The sequence below is a fragment of the Ornithodoros turicata genome, chromosome 1 (genome assembly GCF_037126465.1).
Source record: "Ornithodoros turicata isolate Travis chromosome 1, ASM3712646v1, whole genome shotgun sequence".
NCBI lineage: Eukaryota > Metazoa > Arthropoda > Arachnida > Ixodida > Argasidae > Ornithodoros > Ornithodoros turicata.
In genome coordinates this window covers 26,608,845-26,630,499 of record NC_088201.1, presented here as the reverse complement: position 1 = coordinate 26,630,499, position 21,655 = coordinate 26,608,845, and the positions used below count along the sequence as shown (strand labels likewise).

Genomic DNA, 21,655 nt, shown 5'->3' with positions numbered 1-21,655 from the left:
GACTCACAGGATGGCCTCACTGATCGTAACTGTCACACGCATCGCTCTCACATCATATTCCCTCAAAACTTCAGTGCCTTTCACAATCCTTCGACACACAGGATGGCACCACTGCTCTTCAGCCTCAAATGTACATATTAGATTCGCATCATATCACATCCCGCTCAAAGCTTCAGTGCCCCTCACATTCCTTCTCACAGGATGGCCTCACTGCTCGTCACGCTCACATTGGTCTCACATCACATCCCCTCACATTCCTTCGACTCACAGGATGGCATTGGCCAAGGCCATTGGACAAGGTGAAGAGCTGTGAAGTCATTCTGACTTCACAGCTCTTCACCCTTAAATGTATTGGACTCGCATCATATCACATATCCCCTCAAAGCTTCGGTGCGCCTCACATTCCTTCGACTCACAGAATGGCCTCCACTGCTCGTAACCCTCACATGTATTGTTCTCACATCACATCCCCTCAAAGCTTCAGTGGCCCTCACCTTCCTATGGCTCACAGGATGGCGCAGTGGAATCAACATTCCACTCGAAATATGAGTTCTGTCTCCTTACCTGTGTGCAGCCATCCCTCTGCATCTATCGTCTGCTCTGTTGCTTCTTTCCTGTTGAGGTAACCCTTCATCACCTGAGGCCCTCTCGCACAGATCTCTCCGTCTTCATTAGGACCGAGCGATTCCTTGGTCGCAACGTTGATTATCTACATATGGTCATAATGTTCTCACATATTTCCTGATGTGCTCCAAGGACGCACAGAATGCGCCTTTACTGGTACCTTTATTTCCGTCATAGGAAAGGGTGCTCCTATGGACTCCGGGTTTGTTGTTGGCATGGTCAAGAAGCCCGTGAGCTCTGTCATGGAGTAGCCTGCGTTGGTGTAAAAAGAAAAGCACATCAGTACGTTGCATCGGCACTACAGTGTTGCATTGTGCACGATGTGTTCTTCGCTTCTGGAAGTGGGGATTCCTTTTAGTTTTCGCAGCCAGTACATTGTTGTTAGTTAGTGCACGGCGCAGGCCACCAAAAAGCCCACTGCTACGAACACGGTTTTCATGGCTCTGATATTATCACCTGAGTAGTACTGTGTCTGGCCGAGAGAGACCGGGGGCTAGTACGTTGTATGGACCCCTGGGCCCTGCCCTGAGTCCTGCGCGTATATGTTCCCGCGCGCGGCGGATTCTCCGCGCTTACCGGCGGGGGGAGGGCTGCGCGTGCGCTTATCGTAGCGTATTTTTCAGCCTGGGCCGACTTCTTTCGTCAGTTTTGCACCTGGGCAGACTTCCCTCAGAATTTTTTTCCGGTACAACAAGTGTGCAGTGGGCGGTTTACATGCAAGTATAGACATGCAAAGGATAGCCATACACAAAAGTACAAGTGAAAATATATTTATTAAAGTCAATAGTGCAAGGAATTATGCTGTGACTGTGTTGAGGAGAAAAACCCAGCCAAAAAACCTTCACGACCTGAAATAGAATAAATAAAAACACAATACAATACATGTAACAAAGAATATACTTATTACAGGTACGATACAATAGCATTGAATAAGTATCACAGATCAAACACCATATTTCTTATTAACTGTAATCATACACACAAGTTTTCAATGAATCAGAATTAAAATGCAGTAGCACATTTAATCAAAGAAGATATTCTTAACCAATACGATTACAATCAAAATTACAAGTTTTATTATAAAAAGTCTGAGACGTAAGAACCTGATAGACGTAAGTAATTTCGAGCACAATATGGAAGCTAAGTTTAATATTCCAACATGACACAAATTTAATTAATCAATTTCTTATGAAGTGAATAGCGCAGACATAAGGAAATAATTCGAATCAACACGATCAACACATAGCATTAATATAGAACCTAACCGACATATCCTTCAACATGTAGGGAAATAATAGCTACACAATACCATATCAAAACGAGAAATGTTATTGAATTTTGATTGAAGAAATTTGATTAAATGTGCTACTGCATTTTAATTCTGATTAATTGAAAACTTGTGTGTATGATTACAGTTAATAAAAAATATTGTGTTTGATCTGTGATACTTATTTAATGCTATTGTATCGTACCTGTAATAAGTATATTCTTTGTTACATGTATTGTATTGTGTTTTTATTTATTCTATTTCAGGTCGTGAAGGTTTTTTGCCTGGGTTTTTCTCGTCAACACAGAGTCACAGCATAATTCTTCGCACTATTGACTTTAATAAATATATTTTCACTTATACTTTTGTGTATGGCTATCCTTTGCATGTCTATACTTGCATGTAAACCACCCACTGCACACTTGTTGTACTGGAAAAAAATTCTGAGGGAAGTCGGCCCAGGTGGAAAACTGACGAAAGAAGTCGGCCCAGCCTGAAAAATACGCTACGATAAGCGCACGCGCAGCCCTCCCCCCGCCGGTAAGCGCACGCGCAGCCCTCCCCTCCGCCGGTAAGCGCGCAGACAACCCTCCGCACACGCCGCGCGCATTAATTTAATTTATTCCTACACCGAATCGCACCGCCGAAACGTTACATGATTTTTTTTAAAAATAGCATAAAATGGCAAAAATATGTCAGGAGGAGTAGAAAGTTGGATTAATGCACTGGAACACAGGCTCGCACAAAAAGTAAGAGTACCACGGGCAATTGTGGTGCGCAAGATAGCTTCCGTTTCTCGCGGGTCCGAAAAGCTCCTTCCCTCAGCTGTCAGTCTGCGACGTCACATCTACCACCCAATAGTGAGGCGCGCACTTTCTTTTAGAGCGCAGCTCTTGGCGCCCGTTCCTGCGTTGAGTGGCGTCGGCGTTGTAACCGGCAGAGCGAACGAGGAGCGAAGCGAAGGATGAAAGTACGGGAGAGCGGGAGGACGAAAGCAGCGGCGAAGCGTACGGTGAGAGTGAAGAGGGCGGGAGGAGGAAAGCGAAGAAGGAGGGCACGCTTGGGATGCCGGAACGCGTCTGGTTGCAGTTCGGTGAGCTTGGCTCCAAACATGCGATGCAACCGTGGCGGCCGCAAAATCGCACGTATGAAAATGTCGTGTACTCCTCTGCCAAGAGTCATCTGCAGAAGTTGGTATATACGTGGCACTGAGTCGCGCTACAGACTTAACCGGGCTGTACCTCACCAACGTGGACAACGACTTCACGCTCTGGAGTGCTACCTGAAGTACTATGTGTGGAGGATAAAAACAGTGGAGTATAACTCAACCTCAACAGCTGCGCTCAAATTTCGCATTACCGACTATCGTAATCGCCCAGTGATTTTTTTTTCTTTCTTTCCCTCTGGCGCCGCGCGACTCGCGTGTGACGCGGAATAGTCGACCGGTCGCCTTGGTCCCGAGCTGTAGCAGACGATTCTCGTCAGCCAATGGAAGTGCTCGGGTGATCTGACGACACAACACGCCACAAGGAGCTGGGAGAGTTTGCCGCCGCTGGCGCGCATTGTTCTCAACTAATTTTCTCAGGAAATGCGCCCTTCACAAAAGAAATACGTTGTATGACAGTTCTCGAAGGTAGTATGTTTGTATGACGTGGTAAAAAGTACAATCCTATCCTATATGTTCGAGGTGCCCTCCACATCAGCGATCGGAAACACGTAAATTCTACGTCAAAAAACTAAAATGCTGCTCACGTTGAGGTTTGTATCCATATGGGTGGGAACAACATCAACAACAACAAATACGCTGAGGATGATGAATGGGGAAATTCGCCACCTTGGAAACTGTATTATATAATACTGTTTCTGTAACACTTGGGTGTATTTGCATATATTGCTCGAAGTACACCAAAGTGAAGTATTATCTGCATTAAGACATAACAGGGCTTGTAATAAAGGGCTCGAACGGCCCACCTGCGCACTTTATCTGTAATTTCGCCAGCCAATGCCCCACAAATCATAGGTCACAAACTACTATTATCGATGTTGATGGTATCATTTCCTGAGCTTGAGGCGATGGTAGGGACCGGAACACAAACCACAAGTAGACAGGACTAGACTAGAGTGTGCTAGGAGCTAGAACTTGCTAGGTGCTAGACTAGAGTCTAGACCTGTCTACTAGTACCACCACCTCAAGCTCAAGGAAATGATACCATCGACATGGTTACACCAGCTTGCTTGCGTTTTAATGCTTTGTTCATACTATTATCGGTTTACTCTAAATTCTCCCAAAGACTCCTATCCAATATCTGAACTGCATGAGCTGGACTCAGGGCGGTGTCACTAAAGGTTCTTTTGCATTCTCATTCCTGATTTGGTCAGCGTCCCTACAAAGATGAGACGTTGAGCCAGTTGCAAGGTGCGTCCAGTCACTCTTGTTGCCAGTTGGGTATAAATGGTCGTACCGTCGTTAGGACATTAATCGTATATATATATCGTATCTATCGTATCCATGGGCGTTCCAAGGATATTTCCAGGGGGGGCAGAGCTTGCAACCCCCACACGCCACTTTTCCTGGAGACGTACGCGGCGGACTGTGGGGGTGTTCAGAGCTTCATATTATGACATTTGAGAATAATCATGACGACCTATGACTAAAGAGCGCACAACTTTCACGAGTGACCTTGGAGCTCCAGGAGGGGCACGGCCCCCCTTGACCCCTTTCGCGGCACGCCCATGATCGTATCGTATATCGTGTGCTAGAGCACTGCAAGGGCTCGGGCTTACCCAAAAGCCCGGCACGATCCGGGCTTTTGACCGTTGGGCCAGGCCGGGTAATGCCTTCTTTTTGCGGGCCCTGACCGGGCTCGGGTTTCACAATATGGGCCCGCGCCCATACATTGCCGGTCCTATATGTCGGGCTCGAACCTGTGTTACCCCACTTTTTGCTAGCCACGGTCAACTTTTACAGCCCGCTTCGCTGGACCGGGCCGGGTAGCCTAGCAATTTGCTCGGGCCCGGGAAATTATTCGGGCAGAATGGCGTAGATGCAGGCTAGCTGGTGGATAAACTCCATGATAGGCAAGCCTGAGCGATGGGCGAAGACACGTAAACAAAACACAACACAATGACTCAAAACCAGCAAAGACGTTTAATGGGGGGTGGGGGGGTAGGGATTTTCAGGACAAAAGAAGGTCACAGAAGGCGTCTGAAATCCGGGCGGACAAACACCCGGGCTTAGGACAGACAGGCCTGGACAGACACACGGGAAATTATTCGGGCTTGGGCCGGGCCACGTATGGTGTCGTGGGGACGAGCCCGGCCGGCTAAATCTAAGGGAGGGCTGGACCCAAGACGGGCCTGGGCCTAAGAATCCGGCCCGTGCAGTGCTGAATCACCGAGCTAATCGGTAACCTAGATAAACCAGGACTTCCCATGCAGTTATGCTCATCAAGTTACTGGCGTTCTTGCCGTGACGTTATAATAGGATATCCTGCTGCTTACCAAAGTAGACTGTTTCCAGCTGGAATTTGCGCTTGAAGGCTTCGATAACTGCGGACGGAACAACCCCACCTCCCACTCCAGCGCTGGTCCAGGTACTCGTGTTGAACTGGCCGACGAGGTCGCTATTGTGCAGCATCATCAACCGTGTAGGCATCAGGGGCATGTGGGTGATCTATGGAACAACAACAACTACATGAATGACGATGGGATTAGGTGATTCACCGCAACAATTGCGGTACCATACCTCAGTGCATGTGGGTTACTATATTAGTGGGATGACGATGAAAAAGATGAGGCATACACACTCTCACACACACATGACTGAGATATCACACACGCGGGTGCGTCGTAACTGATGGGGACAGTAGTAGTTCATCCGGCCGGCCACCGGAGATGTAATGCTGTGAAGATAACATTTCCGCATTCATGGCAAAAGCTATGAGGTCAAAGGAGTTCAAGCAGGCTAGTAGACGTCAAGAACAGATAGAATGAGTGCAGGCATTGACGGTGCTGCACAGGGCTAGAACAAGGACCCAAGATTTCTGCAATGCTGAGCGGCGTGATCTATGGAATGTGGCATGCAGATAGCTGATTTTCCGCGATAACACTGGATATGCCCGATGCGAACATTAATGCAGTCATGTGCTGACACGCAGCGGACGCGTGAGTGCAGAGGTGCTGCACTTGGGTCCAAAGTAGGAACACTTTTGGTTCTTACTTTTCCGCCACATTTATGCGTTTTAGTGCCCTAGAAATTGATGGTTACATCCATTAGACGTCTGGATACTGAGGGCATTATGGGAGACTACATACTGGTGTAGAGCAATTCGCTCCGAGATCGAACGATGTCGGCGCGCTGCGGAGAACGGAGAACTACCGCAGTGTGGACGCGTCGTCTGCTTTTACACGTTTAGTCCGCGTTCAGTGCAGTAGGTGGAGCACTGGGGAACCGAACAGTATCGTACCATCGCGGAAAAAGTGATCTTCCGGTGAATATACACAAGAATTGCGGAAAAGAACCATTAACTCCGAACATCGGCCCACGTGTTACCCACACTAGAATGGTGACAGTGTCGCCCCCTATAGGTCGATCTCGCAGCGAATAGGGACCTGAAAGCTTTGTTACATTGCTCAATACTTTTCTTGTTGCTCTATGCTAAGTATCAATGATGTTCCTCAAGCAGTGTAATACGAGGTCCCTAGAGGACAGTTGGTGAATGTGTAATTCTACAAAGTAGTCTTGCCACGCCTGCCCGAGTTTTTTTTTTTTTTTTTTTCTTCTTTCGCAGACACTTCCCTGGGAAGCTGCCTAATTGCTTGCCATTGATTGCTTACAGGATTGTAGTTACAAATGAATTTTTGATGAACCCGCACCTTCTCTACTCCGATGACCTTGTCCTGTGCAACTTCTTGTTCCCATAACACAATGAAAGTTCGCCGATTCAATGAAATTGATGTGATTCAAGCAAGTTCGACATGACAAGTGAAGGACAGAAAGTGACTGTACCAAGAACCGACACCTGCTAACACAAAGAAATTCCCCTAGGGTCGAAAAATTTAGTCAAGAAATATCAATCAAACCAGATTTTCAGGCATTAGGTTGCATTCAAGCTCATGAACTCAGATGTAGTCTTATGGAAAGAATAACGTATATTTTTAAGTTGCTGCTCATCCTTTCAATACTTGATTTGCGAACACAGTTTACTTCTTTCTCTTGGTATGTCATGTGGGGCCTCATTTACCCACTGTCCCGCACCACAATAAGAACACTGCTACTGTTCTTATTCTTGCAGGTATGTTCTGGTTATTACAGTCATTTCTTTTCTGTGCCACTTTCCATGACATAGTTTAAAGGCAATGCGACCCACGACTCGATCTGAGACTGGAATCTGGGTTTGAGGCACCTTGTCTAGCAAGTGTTGCATGATCACTCGTAAATCTACTTAAAGAACAATCAAATCAATCCAGGAATTAAAATGATCAGTCATCGCGCATCTCATTGTTCTACCGTTGGTCACAGCTATACTTTTGTTGTTAACGTTTCGCACACTTCCAAAAACTACGAAGTAATGTGTTGCATCTTACGCCATATTTCTCGACGGCTGCTAAGATGTCTCTGGGTTTATCAGATGACAGCAACACTGTAGTGCATCCTCTGAGACAGTTGCCCAGCACTGTAACTATGCCTGAGAGATGTACAGGGGACATCCAGTCCAGGGTAATTGGCTTGGCTGTCCTGGAGTTTGGCACAGGTAGCATCATAGTCCACCTGATTAATGAGCGTACGTAGTACAGACTCGTGTGTCATCAGTTCTAGGATCATTCCCGCATTTGTACTTACGCGTCCCACATGATCTGAGTGGCTACGAAGTTGTGATGCGTGAGCATGACACCTTTTGGTGGTCCTGTCGTACCTCCGGAATATGTGATGACCATCACGGCTTCTTTGGGATCTAGAGTGACTTCTCGAAGCCGACCGTCGGTTCCGGCGACAAGGTCAGCGTACAGGGAACAGCCAGGCGATTCTCCAAACGACGCTACACCCTGTGAGTGACGAAACCGACAACCGTAATAAGCTGGTTCGAATCCGCTCCTTAGAATCCTCCCACCTTGAAATTTTCGATACCTTGGGATGCCTCTAGAATCCTTGCGCAGTATTGCGGTTCTGCAAAGACTAGGACAGGTTTGGCGTCCTGCAGTTGATACTTGAATTCGCCTGTTAAAACAACAACTGCGTTACGTCAACTGCTCTGACTTTTCTTTGGGAGTTCATTGAAGCCGTAGAAGCCAGGGTGTCGAACCGAAACGTTTTTCGTTCCGGTTTTCGTTCCGGTTACATCATAAACGATCCGGTACTGGTTCTGCTCCGGAGCAAAAAAATAACGGTTCATACCGGTTTTTAACCGGTTCCGCTTCTTCTGGGAATATTCATCCCCCCCCCCCACACACACAAAAAAAAAAAATCAATGTTACAAAATGTAAACCTGTTTATTCCGCATACACGGTATTTAATATCAATACGTGTCAATATATCTGTGAAATTGGTAGCTCCTGGTTCCTGTAGGTTACTGTCTGTTCAAATGGGCTTTCTCCTTTATTGAAGCGCATGCTACAAACGGACTTGTTTGTCGTGATGTCATACGTAAAGTACTTTCTTGCTGGGTTGGAGTGATTGCGTCCCATCCGAATGTCTGTTGCTACTGTCTAGCCAGCAAGCACCACCGCACGAGTACGACGCAAATAGAGGAACACTTTCATTCACAAACGCGCTCGACGGCTCCGTTTTATTTTCTTCGTGTCCTGTCCACAAAAGAGTTGCACGGGCTAGTCCTCGCGTATACTAAATGTATTCAACTTAGCTGCTCTCAAACAAGGGACGCGTTGCGCGACATTACCGATAAAGAAGCCGTTATGCAGCCCCTTTGGGTCGCTGTTTAGTTGAGGAGAGTTTGGGGGGATCAAATTAAAACGAACACTGAGGCGCATTGCTAGAGAGTCACATGTACCTCGAAGTCTGTGTGCGTGCGCGTACTATAAACCATTACAAAGGGAGCCTAAGGGTCATACTATACCGACATACATTCCACCGTAACCGTAACCCTCGTATAGTATCCATGACATGACTTCAGAGCACACGACGTCTGTTTCGTTCGCCGTAGTCCAAACCGGCGAAGTTTTTTCTTGTACCGAAAACCGTTAAATATATTTTTCGGTTTCCCTCCTGAGCGAAAAAAACGTATACGGTTTCGATTCCGTTCCGGTTCGCACCAAAATAGTGTTTTTTTTCGGTTTTCGGTTCCGGTTTTCGGTTCGCTCCGACACCCTGGTAGAAGCTGCGATTATTTTATTCTGACGTTAGCGATACGTTCAGTAACATCGGCGATATTTTCCTTCTCAAATAACAATCCTAATGTCGCGTCGCGAACTCGGGGCTCCTAAAACATTTTGTTGTATTTCGTGTTAGCGCCGCGAAGCAACTGTGGCTGTGAGCGGCGTACAGACGTGGACAGGTGGAGAGAGGACAGTAGGAAGGAGTGAGGGACAGAGGGATTGGTATGCGTCCTGGGCCGACTTCAAAAGGAACTGTGCCGACATTCGTCTGGAAAGTCTGCCGGAAAACCCAGGAAAACCCCAAGACAGCACAGCCGGTGCGGGGATTCGAACCCGCGTCACCTCCGAGTCTCGGCGTCGAAAGCGATCACCGACCACTATGCCACAGGAGCTGGTGCTCAGAAAGTTGTGATACCAAATGTGGTATAGCTCGCGTTATCTGTGAACCTTTTATATCTATGTTTTTTTTTAATACGAAACTAGCTACACACATGCTACCACTCGCTTCAAAGGGAAAACCCGCAGTATCCATCCATCCGTCCATCCATCCATCCACGAGACCTATTAAAGGAACTGTAAAGTGAAATATAACCACAATCATTCAAGATACCATGATGTAGAACTTGGTGGTGTGATCACACACACAAGTCATCACCTCTCAGATCTTCATATTTGTCGCACTAATTAATTTTGAACACCCTTAGAAGCTGAAAGGTGGCGACCTCTCAACGTTCGCAAGGAACAAAGTTGGAGTCGGCCCCGGATTGGCGGACAGTCATCACGTGATATTGAAGTACAAGGTAACGCATTTGAGACAAGTTACTAATTACCATTGTACTTTTTTTTTTTTTGAAGAACAACAGCAATTCTTGAGAAGTTCGGTTTAAACGGGTAACGGTAGTAACGTCCGAGTTCCGTGCCTGCGAGATGATCTGCGCTATCTGTTAGCCTTTCTCTCTTTCCGCGTCCCTGTGTCGTCTGCTCTGGGCTCGCTGTATCGCTGCTGTTTGCAAAACCTCGCATCCAAGTGACTTAAACGTGTATGGTTTGTGTTCTTGTGTTCCGGAATACTCGAACCGTGCACCTTCGCAATAAAATGCTTACTGCACTTGACTGCAGTCGCGAGGAACGCACTATCTTGTCAGATGTATTGTCTAGTTGCTTGCGTTCTCAATAGATGGCGCGCGAGTCGCCTCAGGGTTGGGGCGCTTCTGGAGTCCGCTAGTTTGCTTTGCGTAGCAATCTTTGAAATCCGATTGCTACGAAAAATAAATGGAACGGTTAGAAGCATCAATATAGTTTAATTTGACAAGCTTTCGGACGGAGTCCGTCCTTCATCGCACCGGATGAAGGATGGACTCCGTCCGAAAGCTTGTCAAATTAAACTACTATATTGATGCTTCTAACCGTTCCATTTATTTTTCGTGGCTATTCCTTCCTGAACTTGACATGGTTTTTATTTTTCATTTTTCACTTCTCTGTTCAAATTCGATTGCTGAAAAAATGCTCAATATACAGCAGAACTATTACGTCCAAGCGTCCAAGTTACAAGCTTTCATACGGTTTCTACAGGTTTGCCACTCACTTTACAGTTCCTTTAAGGTATATAGTTCGCGCCTCGCCGATTGTTTCGTCTGCCGTTTCCTCTTCCTGTAGGATTGGTTCATGTTTATCACACGAGCTCAGTAGACTCCCGGTGAGTCGTGATGTTGCCCACCTCTGTGAGGCCGACAAGGCGAGCCCTTTCACCACCATCAGACTCCCGTTCGTCTTTTACCAGTGTAGTTTTGTCCGCGTGCATCACGTTACTAACAACGGCCGTCTGTGACTTACGTGTCGTCTGCCCTTTGAGGGAGAGCACAGTGCACCCTGCTCGAATGATGGCAATGGCTGTGACCAGGTACTCCAGAATGATTCCGCACCTGACCCCCACCAGGGCTCCCGTCTGCAGTCCCATCTTCTGCAGACTGCATGCCAAACGGTAACTGGTCTCAAGCACCTCCCGGTAGGTCTGTTTTCGGCCGCTTACTGCTCCAATCTGAAAGGCATAAGGATACCTCAACATTCTCCGCGCTGCCCTCTGGATTGCAACGTACATGACCACAAGTTAAACGGAAGTGTGTGAAACAGACCTACAAGTTGCTTGCATCCTGCTGTGCTTCCAGCGCTTTACTCAGGGGTTCAGAATCGCAAGCACGCAAAATATTGTGATGGGGGAGGTCATTATTATAATTACATTGTAAGAGATTTATATATCATTGCCGACATGTGTCTAAAGTTGAAATAACACCACCACCACCCCGGGGTGCACGAGAAAGAAAGAGAGGGGGTGTCGCCAAACATTTGGGGAGAGGGTGTAGGGGGGGGGTCTGTATAGATCACTGGACTTATTTATCCAGTTTCAGCTGAGTCCCAGAAGCAGCCCACCTGAGACAATACAGAGACAGCATTTCAGGGCACAGCCCCCTTCACAGGGGGCTGTGCCGGCATTTGTCTTATAGCGTCTGAGGAAAATCCAGGGAAACACCCAGACTGCACAGCCGGCGCCTGGATTCAAACCCGGGTCACCTCCTAATCTCAGCGTGGAAGGCCATCGCCGTATAGCCACAAAGCCACGGGAGCTGGAGTAATGGAGTCACACTTGAGCTCTTGTAATACAACTTCCTCACTTTGACAATGGCAGGGTGTACCGGTCATTTGCCACTTCCTGAGTTCGAGCCCGGCCGAGGACGTTGGCAACTTGCTGACATGGTACAAGTTGCTTATAGACACGTTGTCCTGCAGTGAGGGATGTTATATATACTAGTATCGTGTCGTCTGACATTTCAAAGCACATTAAAGAACCCTCATGTGGGCAAAATTCATCGGCGGACCGACCACTGGGGCCTCGCTTATGATCATAGTTGTCTCGCGACGTAAAGCTACCAGTTATCATTATGATTTGTTTCAAGGGCGCTCTCGGGGCAGCGGGCCCAAAGACATTTGTCTCCTCTCCTGTGCAGTTGTAGTTATACCCTGCTCCTCTACAGACACTTTACGAGTGGCGTAGCCTGAAAAATGTTTCGGGAGGGCGGCTCTATGGGGATTTTATAGGAGAGAGGAGGATACCAACCACGTTTCACTCTCTAAAATGCGCTACCAAGCGTACGATTTCGAGGGTGTACCCCCCCCCCCCCCCCCCCCCCGGCTATACATCACTGGACACTGCCAAACCATGCCAAACTTAGACAAAATATCGATCCGATCAAGAGTCGGTCGCAACGCTCCAAACCAAGCAACGCGCAAATTCACGACACCTGCCTGACATGTGGCAGCTTGACGCAGTGTCAGCCTAAGGGGAAAAACAACAGGGGGGAAACAACGTCGGTAAAATGCCGGGTCGACGTATGCGTCCGACTTAAAAGTCATTGGGCTGTGCTTGGAAAAAAAGTTGGGCCAAGCTTGGGGATTGACATTGGCCTTACTCGGCCCGACTTAATACCGCCAACCTTGGGCCAATGTAGCAAACTGACCTATAAAACATGGAGCAAACACAGGGCCAGTGTAGAACCAAGTCTGGGCAGTAGGCGGCCCTTAGTCGGCTAGATTATGGCCCACCGATTAACAGCAATGATAGGCCAACTCTGGACCACTTGTAACCAGGAGCACTGCCAATGGTTATGCAGTACTCTGATCAGCAGTGCGGTACCATCCCAACGGGAAAAACAACGTTGGGAAAATGCCGGGCGGACGTGCGCTTCCGACCTAAAAATTGTTGGGCCGTCCTTGCAACAAAAATGTTGGGCCAAGCTTGCGGATTGACATTGACCTTACTCGGCCCGACTTAATACTGCTAACCTTGGGCCAATGTAGCAGGCCGACCTACACTATTAAAAATGAACTTCACCTCATAGCACGCTCCTAGCCAACCATCATCCCGAATGACAACGTTCTCGCCCCTGATTTGTTGAAAACGGGAGGAGGAGCCTATTTTGTGCCATTATGCACGGCACAAAATAGGCTCCTCCTCCCGTTTTCAACAAATCTAGGGCGAGAACGTTGTCATTCGGGATGATGGTTGGCTGAGCGTGCTATGTGGTGAAGTTCATTTTTAAGAGTGTATAAGACATGCGGCCAACACAGGGCCAGTGTAGAACCAAGTCTGGGCAATAGCCGGGCCTTTGTCGGCTAGATGGCGGCCCACCGATTAATTTCTAAAGCAGGGCGCTGTCGGTATTAAAATGGGTACTACCCCTTTTGGGACCTTCAGTGGACACCTTTCAGAGAAAAATCTGCCACCGAAGCGGGTCATTTGTTGCAGTAATTAATTGGTTTCGGTTTACGTATTTTTGTCGCAGCTGGTCGCGGCGAAGCGCAAAAGGACGTAATTCATTGGTGTAATTCATTGGTGTAAGGACGTAATTCATTGATGGATAAGGGAGTGAAAGAGCGTCTTTTTGCGCTTCGCCGCGACCAGCCGCGACAAAAATACGTAAACCGAAACCAATTAATTACTGCAACAAATGACCCGCTTCGGTGGCAGATTTTTCTCTGAAAGGTGTCCACTGAAGGTCCAAAAGGGGTAGTCCCCATTTTAATACCGACAGCGCCCTGCTTTAGAAGTTACGCTTTTTTACGCAACTCATTTGCATTTTTATTTAAATAACGAGCGCCTCCCGCTCATTCACGCGGTGCGCATCTTGTAGGCGGTATTGGACAGATACTTGTAAAAAGAAAGTTATTCGATTGGTGCGCCGGTTCGCGAATTATTTAGCCCGGGGATTTAACTGAAACACCCTGTATATGCCCAAGCAACAAAGTAGTGTAGGCCAATCTTGGCAATAGCTAGGCTGGCCTACCCGGCCTTGGTTGGTACATCATCGGCCAACAAAGCTTGTTTCTTGATACAGACCTGTATCCTGGCCAATAAGTTGCCAAGCATTGACCAGCCTGCATTGTGCCAACTTAGGCTAAAGCAGTCCTGTGGCGTCGCTCGTATTCATACTCAGTTGTCTCGCGGCGTTAGGGTATAACGGCGTAGGGGAGAATCATAAAAGCTCGCAATATGCCCGAGACCACTAGAATCAAACAGCTCACAAAGAAAAGAAACTCCTGAGGTAGAACAGATACTATACATAGGTTGTCTCGCGAGCTTCCACAAATTCGAGAGTCCTGTTCGCGTGTGAGTCAAAATGAACGGTGAGGTGTCTAAGTTTAATTCTACGTGTACACAAACAACGCTGAAGTGAGGAACAAAACCTCTACCCGACAAACGTCATCATGACGTTGGTAGACAGCCCGAAACCAAAACAGATCGGAAGGGGAAAGCTGGGTTCCACGAATGAGCAATTGTTCGCTTAAAGAAAAGTAGGACCGAAAGTCGCGTCCCTTTCAGGGACCATCGTAATCCCCTCAACACCGTGTCTTTCAGGTGCGACCTTGTTCGCCACTATAGCTTTGAACGTAGTTCAACTCTACCAAACTCGTGGCGCTGTCGAACATTATGACGTCATTTGTTTACAAACAGGTAGAGGTCTATCGATTGTCGTATTAGCTCACCATGAAGATAATATCTCAGTTTCTTACTGCTTTTGGTTTGAGACAATCACTTGGCCAATCGAAAGTCGAACTTACGCAGTGCTACACCATTCCGCGTTTCCCTCTCCCCAGGGCAACATACCGAGATTGGACCAAGCTTGGCAAGAGCTTGGCTGGCCAACCTAGCCCTGCTTGGCAAGTGTTTGGCCGACGAGCTCGTTTCTTTCTATAGATCTGCCCCCTGGCCGACGGCTTGCCCTACCTCGCTCTGCCTATCACTATGCAACATTGCGCCAACGTTGGCTGGCCGGCCGAGAGAGTCGTTGGCCACCTGTCATCCGACGTTTTGTCAACCGTCCAAGCGCCTTTTCTTCAGCTGCGTTGTTTTCGAGTTTGTTTGCAGTGCAGAGCCGACATTGGTCCGTCTTTATTATGCCAATCTCTCAATACCACGCCCGCAACGCGTCGCACAACGTTCTCGGCCCAAACGTCGTTCGCCAACCACCACTGTGAGCGACATCAGACCAACGTTGGTTCAAGGTGCAGTGGCCGACTAAGTCGCTCGCCGACCAAAAACCGACCACTGGCCGATGGTTGGCAGTCGGCAATTTGCACTTGGAAGGGGGCGCTTCAATTTGTACGGCTGTGTGCGTGCAGAAAAAGGCTGTGTGCGTGTCTGTGTGCAGCTTACGCAGTTCAACTTCCAGTACGTTGTACCGCATGGAGCGAAAGCTTTATGGGAGCTAGTGTAGACCAATAGGTTCCCAGTAAACCAGAAATGTCCCAGGTACGTCTCACAAAGGTCGCACACGTCGCATACGTCCGCCACGTCTATGCGATGTTACCTGTATCTCCACAATGTGACTTGGAAAAATGTCTTACTTTCTATACCCCTGGGACATCTGGTAGATGTAAAAAGAAAGGAGCAAACGTGCGTTATTTTTCGGAGACATCTAGGTCACGTGATCCTTAGTGGCATGACGTAAGCAAACGGGGAAAATTTGGGGGGGGGGATTTTTTGGGTTTGCTACTTTATTTACCAAGTAATCACATTCTAGACGGTGGCTTGAGCTAAAAACACGATATTTGCCAGGATGGGGTGTCGGGAACGTTCGCAGGCATACGCTGACGTCGTTTCCAAACTCACAAGTTAACTGCAAAGATGTTGTCACCGTTGCAAACGTGGTACGCGACGCTACACTTCATGAACGTACTCCAACAATTTGTATTTCAGTATATGCTCGCTCTTTTATCTCTTCAAATCCGCATATGCGGTGGAGGGGACAAAAAGGGAACCTGCGGCTCATTTAAGGGTAAAAACACATTTAATAACGCGCGGTCTGCATTTTCTTAGATTATGGCCGAAAGGTCGCTGGGCACCCCTCCCCAAGTGGGGTGTGCTGCCAAAAGCAGATGCCTTTTTGTTCAGTTAGTGTTTGCAGCATTCATTTGCTATTGCAATCAATTACTATAAATTTCAAATTGATTCAGCACAAAAACAGCATACATTATAAAATATCCCAGGAACATCCAAATGTCCAAATTAGATGTCTATGCGACGGTTCTGGGATGTGAAAACAGTAGGAATCCGGCAGTCGCATGGATGTACTTTCTACGTAAACGGGCTCACTGCGAAGCTCCCACAGATATCCTAACATCCAATTTGCGATATCATCAGGATGTACCTGGGATGTATATGGTTTGCTTACACCTGAGCTTTCCTCTGTGCACAATTTTCATAACGTGCTATCAAACGCAGGTTCTAATGCAATACATTCCTGCTGAAGTGTCTAAAAAACTAACAAAGTGCTTACCTGACACACAGAGTCTCCATGCTTGAGCAGGGCGTTCACCATAAGCTTCGTGTATGTGAGTTCCCTCGGGATTGGTACAACTGGGTATACGGAACGAAGTATCTTACTTTCAGTATCGAACGACATTTTCTTGCCTGGTAACGGTGCGAAGAAACGTGCGAGTCTTTTTCGAGACTCCTGGTCTAATAAGATTCACGCAGGTCTCGCAAATTTTGCGAAGTATTGCGCAAACGGCCGGGCAACGAATGAGCGAGATGTCTCTCCGCACGCTCACTATCACTCAAGTGCACTATAGCTGCGACATCTCCCTCCTTTCTCTTTTTGTCTTTTTGTTGTTTTGAGAAACCGTAGCCTCCAATCTCTTTTATCTCGGGCCTCTAATCGAGCTTCGAGTTAATATCAGTGTCCACGTGTTGTTGTTGTATATCGAGTCAGAAGGTCATGTTTGTGCGGGTACAGGCCGTTCTTGCGGCCAGTTCAATTTTTATTTCATGACATTAGCCGAGTGGCCCTTTAGCCAACTAGAGTTAGGGCCATTTAGGCTACCCACCAGCGTAGTTTTCTTTTTTCTATTTTTTTTTTTTTTGAAGACCTTTTGTTCTTCTATATATACCCTTTATTTAGCCGGAAAGACTTGCTCTTCTTTTCTGGCAGCAGTAGTATGAACGATAGTTTATTTTGCTTCCATCATAACGGTTGTGTCATGTTATGTAGCAGTCTCTGATGTGCTGTTACAAGACGACGAAGGGGCGTCTTGTGATGGTAGGCTCGCTATGACGTAATTGGTCGCCGTCATGCACAGGATCATAGTATAGTTGGTCATCGGTTTATCTTCTTCCTGTGACGAATGAAAAAACGACAGCCGTTAAAATGTCTGAAGCAGCCAAAAACTTTTATTCATTTTTGTGTTTATTCAGTGTTAGCGCCTCGAAGCAACTGTGGCTATGGGCGGCGTACAGACGTGGACAGATGGAGAGAGGACAGCAGGAAGACGTAGGGGACAGGGGGGGAGCCAAAAACTGTGGAGCGGCCAGTGTATCCTATATGAAGCAAAAATCAAGCTTGATTAAGGTCTGTCCAGCAGGTTCCTGGGTTTATCATGTGGCATCAGAGTGCAATACTCCCTGTATGAGGTAGGTGATCTGGCGCCACTTATAGCATCTATATATACAATGGCAGCTACTCTGTGACTTGTCAAAGCTTAGTTCTGGAAGAGACCAACGGCATGGAGTGGATAAAAGCATACGCTCGTTGGTGGTGTCTCCAAGGTCGTGCTGAAGACTGGGAGGAGGTGGGTTAGAATCCTACCACCGGCTGTGCTGTCTGAGGTTTGCCCTGGGTTTGCCGGCAGACTTTCCTGACGAATGTCGGCACTGTTCCCCTTGAAGTCTGCCCAGGATGCATACTAAACCCCCCTCCCCGTCTCCCACCATTCTTCCTGCTATACTCTCTCCGTCTTTCCATGTATGTACGCCGCTCAAGGCTACAGTTGCTCGGCGGCACTAACACCGAATAAAAAAAAGTTCTGTGAGAGGAGCCACCACGTGTGCGACGTGTCTAGTATAAGGCGCACGAGGGAATGGAAGGTCAAATTTCGGTATATCGTCGAGCGTATTACGTCGGAGTATGGCGGTGTTAAAGGGACGGTCGCATCAGTTTTAGTCGATTTCGAAATCATGCTGTCATTTTATACCTCGCGGACCACTGACCGCGGTATCAAAAATCCCACGCGTAATAGTGGCGTAATTTGACTGTTATTCCACGGAATACGTGACGAGAGCACACGTCGGATGTTGAGAGTCGGCCAGAATTTCCTCTCTGGAAAAACGAGAAGACGTCATTCCCTACACCACCAATCAGAGCAAGGCCTTGAGAAAAGACATGCCGCGGCCGCGCGAGCGTCTGGACGGCGCCTTTCTCCTCCGAACGCCGCCCTCTGACTCCTCCTGTTATGGAGTGACGTCACGCCGCCGGAGCCTCGCTCTGCAGCTGCACGCAGAAGCAGCGCTGATCTTTAAAATTCGTTTAATTAATATCTAAGCACTTTTCCGACGAAAAAAAAAGCCAAGTAAATTGTCGGCCGATGTCGAACATAGTGGTATCGGTTTCATCGATAGCTTTCCGGACGCCGACCGTCCCTTTAAAAGCCATCTTCCCGAACCTCCTGATTATCTCAAAAGGATTACTTCAGGGACAAACCTGCAGGCAATTTAACGGTGTGACGAGTTTCTGATTGCACTGACTACAGAAAAAAGACCCCTCAATCTCGGGGTTTTAAATATGGAAACCCAGTCCTACCAGCTCACCTGCTTTCTCGCCGTTCTCTCTGCTACAAAAAGGAACATCTGGAATAAGGCAACTGACAAGATGGCGTATATGCAGGCCAGCTGGTGGATGAAATCCATAATGTAAAAGCCTGAGTCTGCGCGCATAGAGGGACGACACGAACTCACGACTCAAACCAGCAAAGTTTACTTTACCAGCAGAGTAAACTTTGCTGGTTTGAGTCGTGTGTTCGTGTCGTCCCTCTGTGTGCCCAGACTCAGGCTTTTACATAATGGACCTGGAATAAGGGCCGGTTCCCCCGGACAACCACTGCGTACGCACTTCCGGCAAAATATTTTTAGCCTGTGACGTGACACGGACTTGAGACTTGTACGCTCTACAACATTTAAAATGCGCAAAACTGGCTAAAATTGCAATATCTCTCTTCATATATGGGAACCCAAACTCCTTTCCCCGGGACAGCGATTTGATCAACTCAACTATCGTGGCCTTCATTTAACTTTGACAACCCTATACGGTTGCAATGCTACCGTGTCCTGCCTATGTTAATACTTATGCTAATATGTATTCCTGCTTACCCTAACTTGCAGAACCGTTAATTGCTCCTACGAAAGACGAGAGTGGTTTAAATCACACTGGAAAGAACGCTGTAATGATTCGTTGCAGATATCACCTACAAAGTTGTTCATAACTTGTGGGGAGTGGTCACACCATTCATTCATCACTACGACCGGGTCCCTGTCCTTGAAGATGCGTTTTCCTCTTCGGTGCAAGAAATCCACGACCTAGATAACGGGACACATCTTTATTACCACAAGCTGAGCACGCATTTCTGAAGCTGTATAAAAGGTGTCAAACTCACACGCTGAACGAGTATGTCTCTGGCACACTCAAAAGCGTGCCTTTTCATCTCAAAGCTCATCTCTGAAAAAGGACATGCTGGTCACTTGGTCATCAATGACACTGTCTGGGTGGCGGAAAAGCGCCAGAGTGAGACTCTAACCAACACCCTCTGATTTCCAGTGAGAGGCTCCTGCTGCTGCTGCCTTTTCGTCAATCACCTTTCTTTATCCGAAATACGCCATCTGCGTTTCATTCACCTCAGCTACTACCAGTGATTTATCCAGACCCCCCCCCCCCTCTACACCCCTCTAACACCCCCCAAAATCTGGAGGAGACCCCCCGAAAACTTTGCGAGATTGCGTAATATTGAGTAAAAAGCATGTAAATACACCCCCTTGCAGAACCCATCACCTCCCCCAAGGACGAAATCCTGGGTAAACCACTGGGCTACTACAACGTGGCAATGCCGCGACATAGCCCCTTGTCCGGCAACCATGTTCGGAATACTGAGGTCGCTCCGCATTTTTCCGTCTGTGTTCCCCGACATGTTGTGTTAACAACGGTTGCGAACCAACTTACGAAGACATTTACGGTGTTCGAATTCTACACATACTTACGAGTGACTTCATTTTATTCTTTGGTATCATCTTGCGGACGAAGCGGGGGGGGGGGGGGGGGGCTGTGAACGGTTATTCGGATAACGTAGAGGACTACTCGGCTTCAAATTGCGAACTATGAATAGATTCCGGAAATTTTACGGAGAAGTTTCCGGTCACTATTTTATGGAGTTTTCTGTCACCACGATATTTGACTCGAGATCGTTCAGGAATACAGGCACGTACAAAAATAAAAGTTTATACCAGGAGAAGTTACACGTAAAGAACTTCAGCATAAAGATCGATCGTATACTGCATTTCAACACCCACAGCAACGACGGTACCCATGTTGACACGTTGGAGTCTCATGAGCTGTGTCTGCCTTGGGCTCAAAGTATATTTTCTCGGAGCTTCCTCTCACAGTTGTTGTGCCATCTTTCTACACGCCCCCATAAGTGAGTCTTACGGAGGATCACAATCTAAGTTAGCTCTCTAACGTCAATGACTACAAGTTAAAAACAAGGAATATCCGGCGATCCATTGCTACTGTAGCTCAGAGATACAGAGACTGCTCTTCTGCTAGGAAACAAGTCGAAGAAGAACAGCCTCAGTCTGAAATATAGGCGCCAGATCTATATGTTATCATTCTTATCAATGACTACAGTAGTAATTAATATGAACGTGGAAATAAGAGAATACTTACCACAGAAGCGGTACCATTTCTTAACCGCTCGTTCATCGGCGTAGACGACAATAGTCGCTGTGGCCACCAGGACCAGCTGTGTGAGACGCATTACGTTCTGCTGTCTTTCTACTTTTGAAGCTGCATGAAAGCTGACCCATTACGTTTTGTGCATTAATGTAGACCTCTGTTTGTTCAGGTTGTAATTGCGTCCCAATTGCCTTCAGCTGCTTACATTTCTGATGTAATTGTATCGTAACGTGATTGTCCTCGTGGTACACAGTACACGATCATGCAGAGACATGAATCTTTTCAAAGGGGAAAACGGCACGCGGAAATCCGCCTGGTGACCAGCAGATTTTCTTGATAGCGCAAACGATACTTTAGGAACAATTGAAATTGGAGACTTACGTATATATATTTTTTAGGTCCGTGTTAGCTCCGCGAGGCAACTCGTGGCTATGGACAGACGGAAAGAGAATAGCAGGAAGGAGTGGAGTGTGCGGCTTCAGGGGGAACTGTGCCGACATTTGTCTGCAAAGTCTGCAGAAAAATCCAAGGAAAACCTTAGAACCTGCATCACGTTCCAGTCTCGGCGTGGAAAGCGATCATTCTAACCACTATGCCACGGGAGCTGGTTTCACAATAGTATGACGATGCGCAATTTTCACAAGTGACCTTGAAGCTCAAACCC

General features: G+C 47.4%; 2 protein-coding genes across 2 annotated transcripts in view; both read right to left on the bottom strand.

Annotated features, from left to right (window-relative positions):
* LOC135377727 (uncharacterized) overlaps positions 1-16,842 on the bottom strand; it is a 36,403-nt gene extending 19,561 nt beyond the window's left edge. The window contains exons 1-8 of the mRNA XM_064610359.1: positions 16,555-16,842; positions 11,057-11,261; positions 8,002-8,108; positions 7,734-7,936; positions 7,478-7,661; positions 5,393-5,564; positions 785-876; positions 565-709 (exon numbers count right to left, since the gene is read on the bottom strand). Of these exons, the coding sequence (XP_064466429.1) occupies positions 565-709; positions 785-876; positions 5,393-5,564; positions 7,478-7,661; positions 7,734-7,936; positions 8,002-8,108; positions 11,057-11,261; positions 16,555-16,680 (1,234 nt within the window). The 5' untranslated portion in view covers positions 16,681-16,842. The remainder of the gene's footprint in view (positions 1-564; positions 710-784; positions 877-5,392; positions 5,565-7,477; positions 7,662-7,733; positions 7,937-8,001; positions 8,109-11,056; positions 11,262-16,554) is intronic.
* Positions 16,843-17,241: 399 nt separating this feature from the next.
* LOC135397795 (uncharacterized) lies at positions 17,242-19,759 on the bottom strand. Its single transcript, XM_064629366.1, has 4 exons — positions 19,703-19,759; positions 19,518-19,625; positions 19,419-19,445; positions 17,242-17,392 (listed from the first exon to the last, which is right to left on the bottom strand). The coding sequence occupies exons 1-4, from the start codon at positions 19,748-19,750 to the stop codon at positions 17,261-17,263; spliced, it is 315 nt and encodes a 104-aa protein (XP_064485436.1). The 5' UTR covers positions 19,751-19,759; the 3' UTR covers positions 17,242-17,260.
* Positions 19,760-21,655: the final 1,896 nt, after the last annotated feature.

What these genes read in the sequence shown, in the direction of transcription:
- LOC135397795 (XM_064629366.1), bottom strand. Translation starts at nt 19,750, where the DNA reads ATGAAAAGGCACGCTTTTGAGTGTGCCAGAGACATACTCGTTCAGCGT. An exon ending in GAGACATACTCGTTCAGCGT is followed by an intron (nt 19,626 to 19,702) that starts GTGAGTTTGACA and finishes CCCGTTATCTAG; the next exon opens with GTCGTGGATTTCTTGCACCG. An exon ending in CACAAGTTATGAACAACTTT is followed by an intron (nt 19,446 to 19,517) that starts GTAGGTGATATC and finishes CGTCTTTCGTAG; the next exon opens with GAGCAATTAACGGTTCTGCA.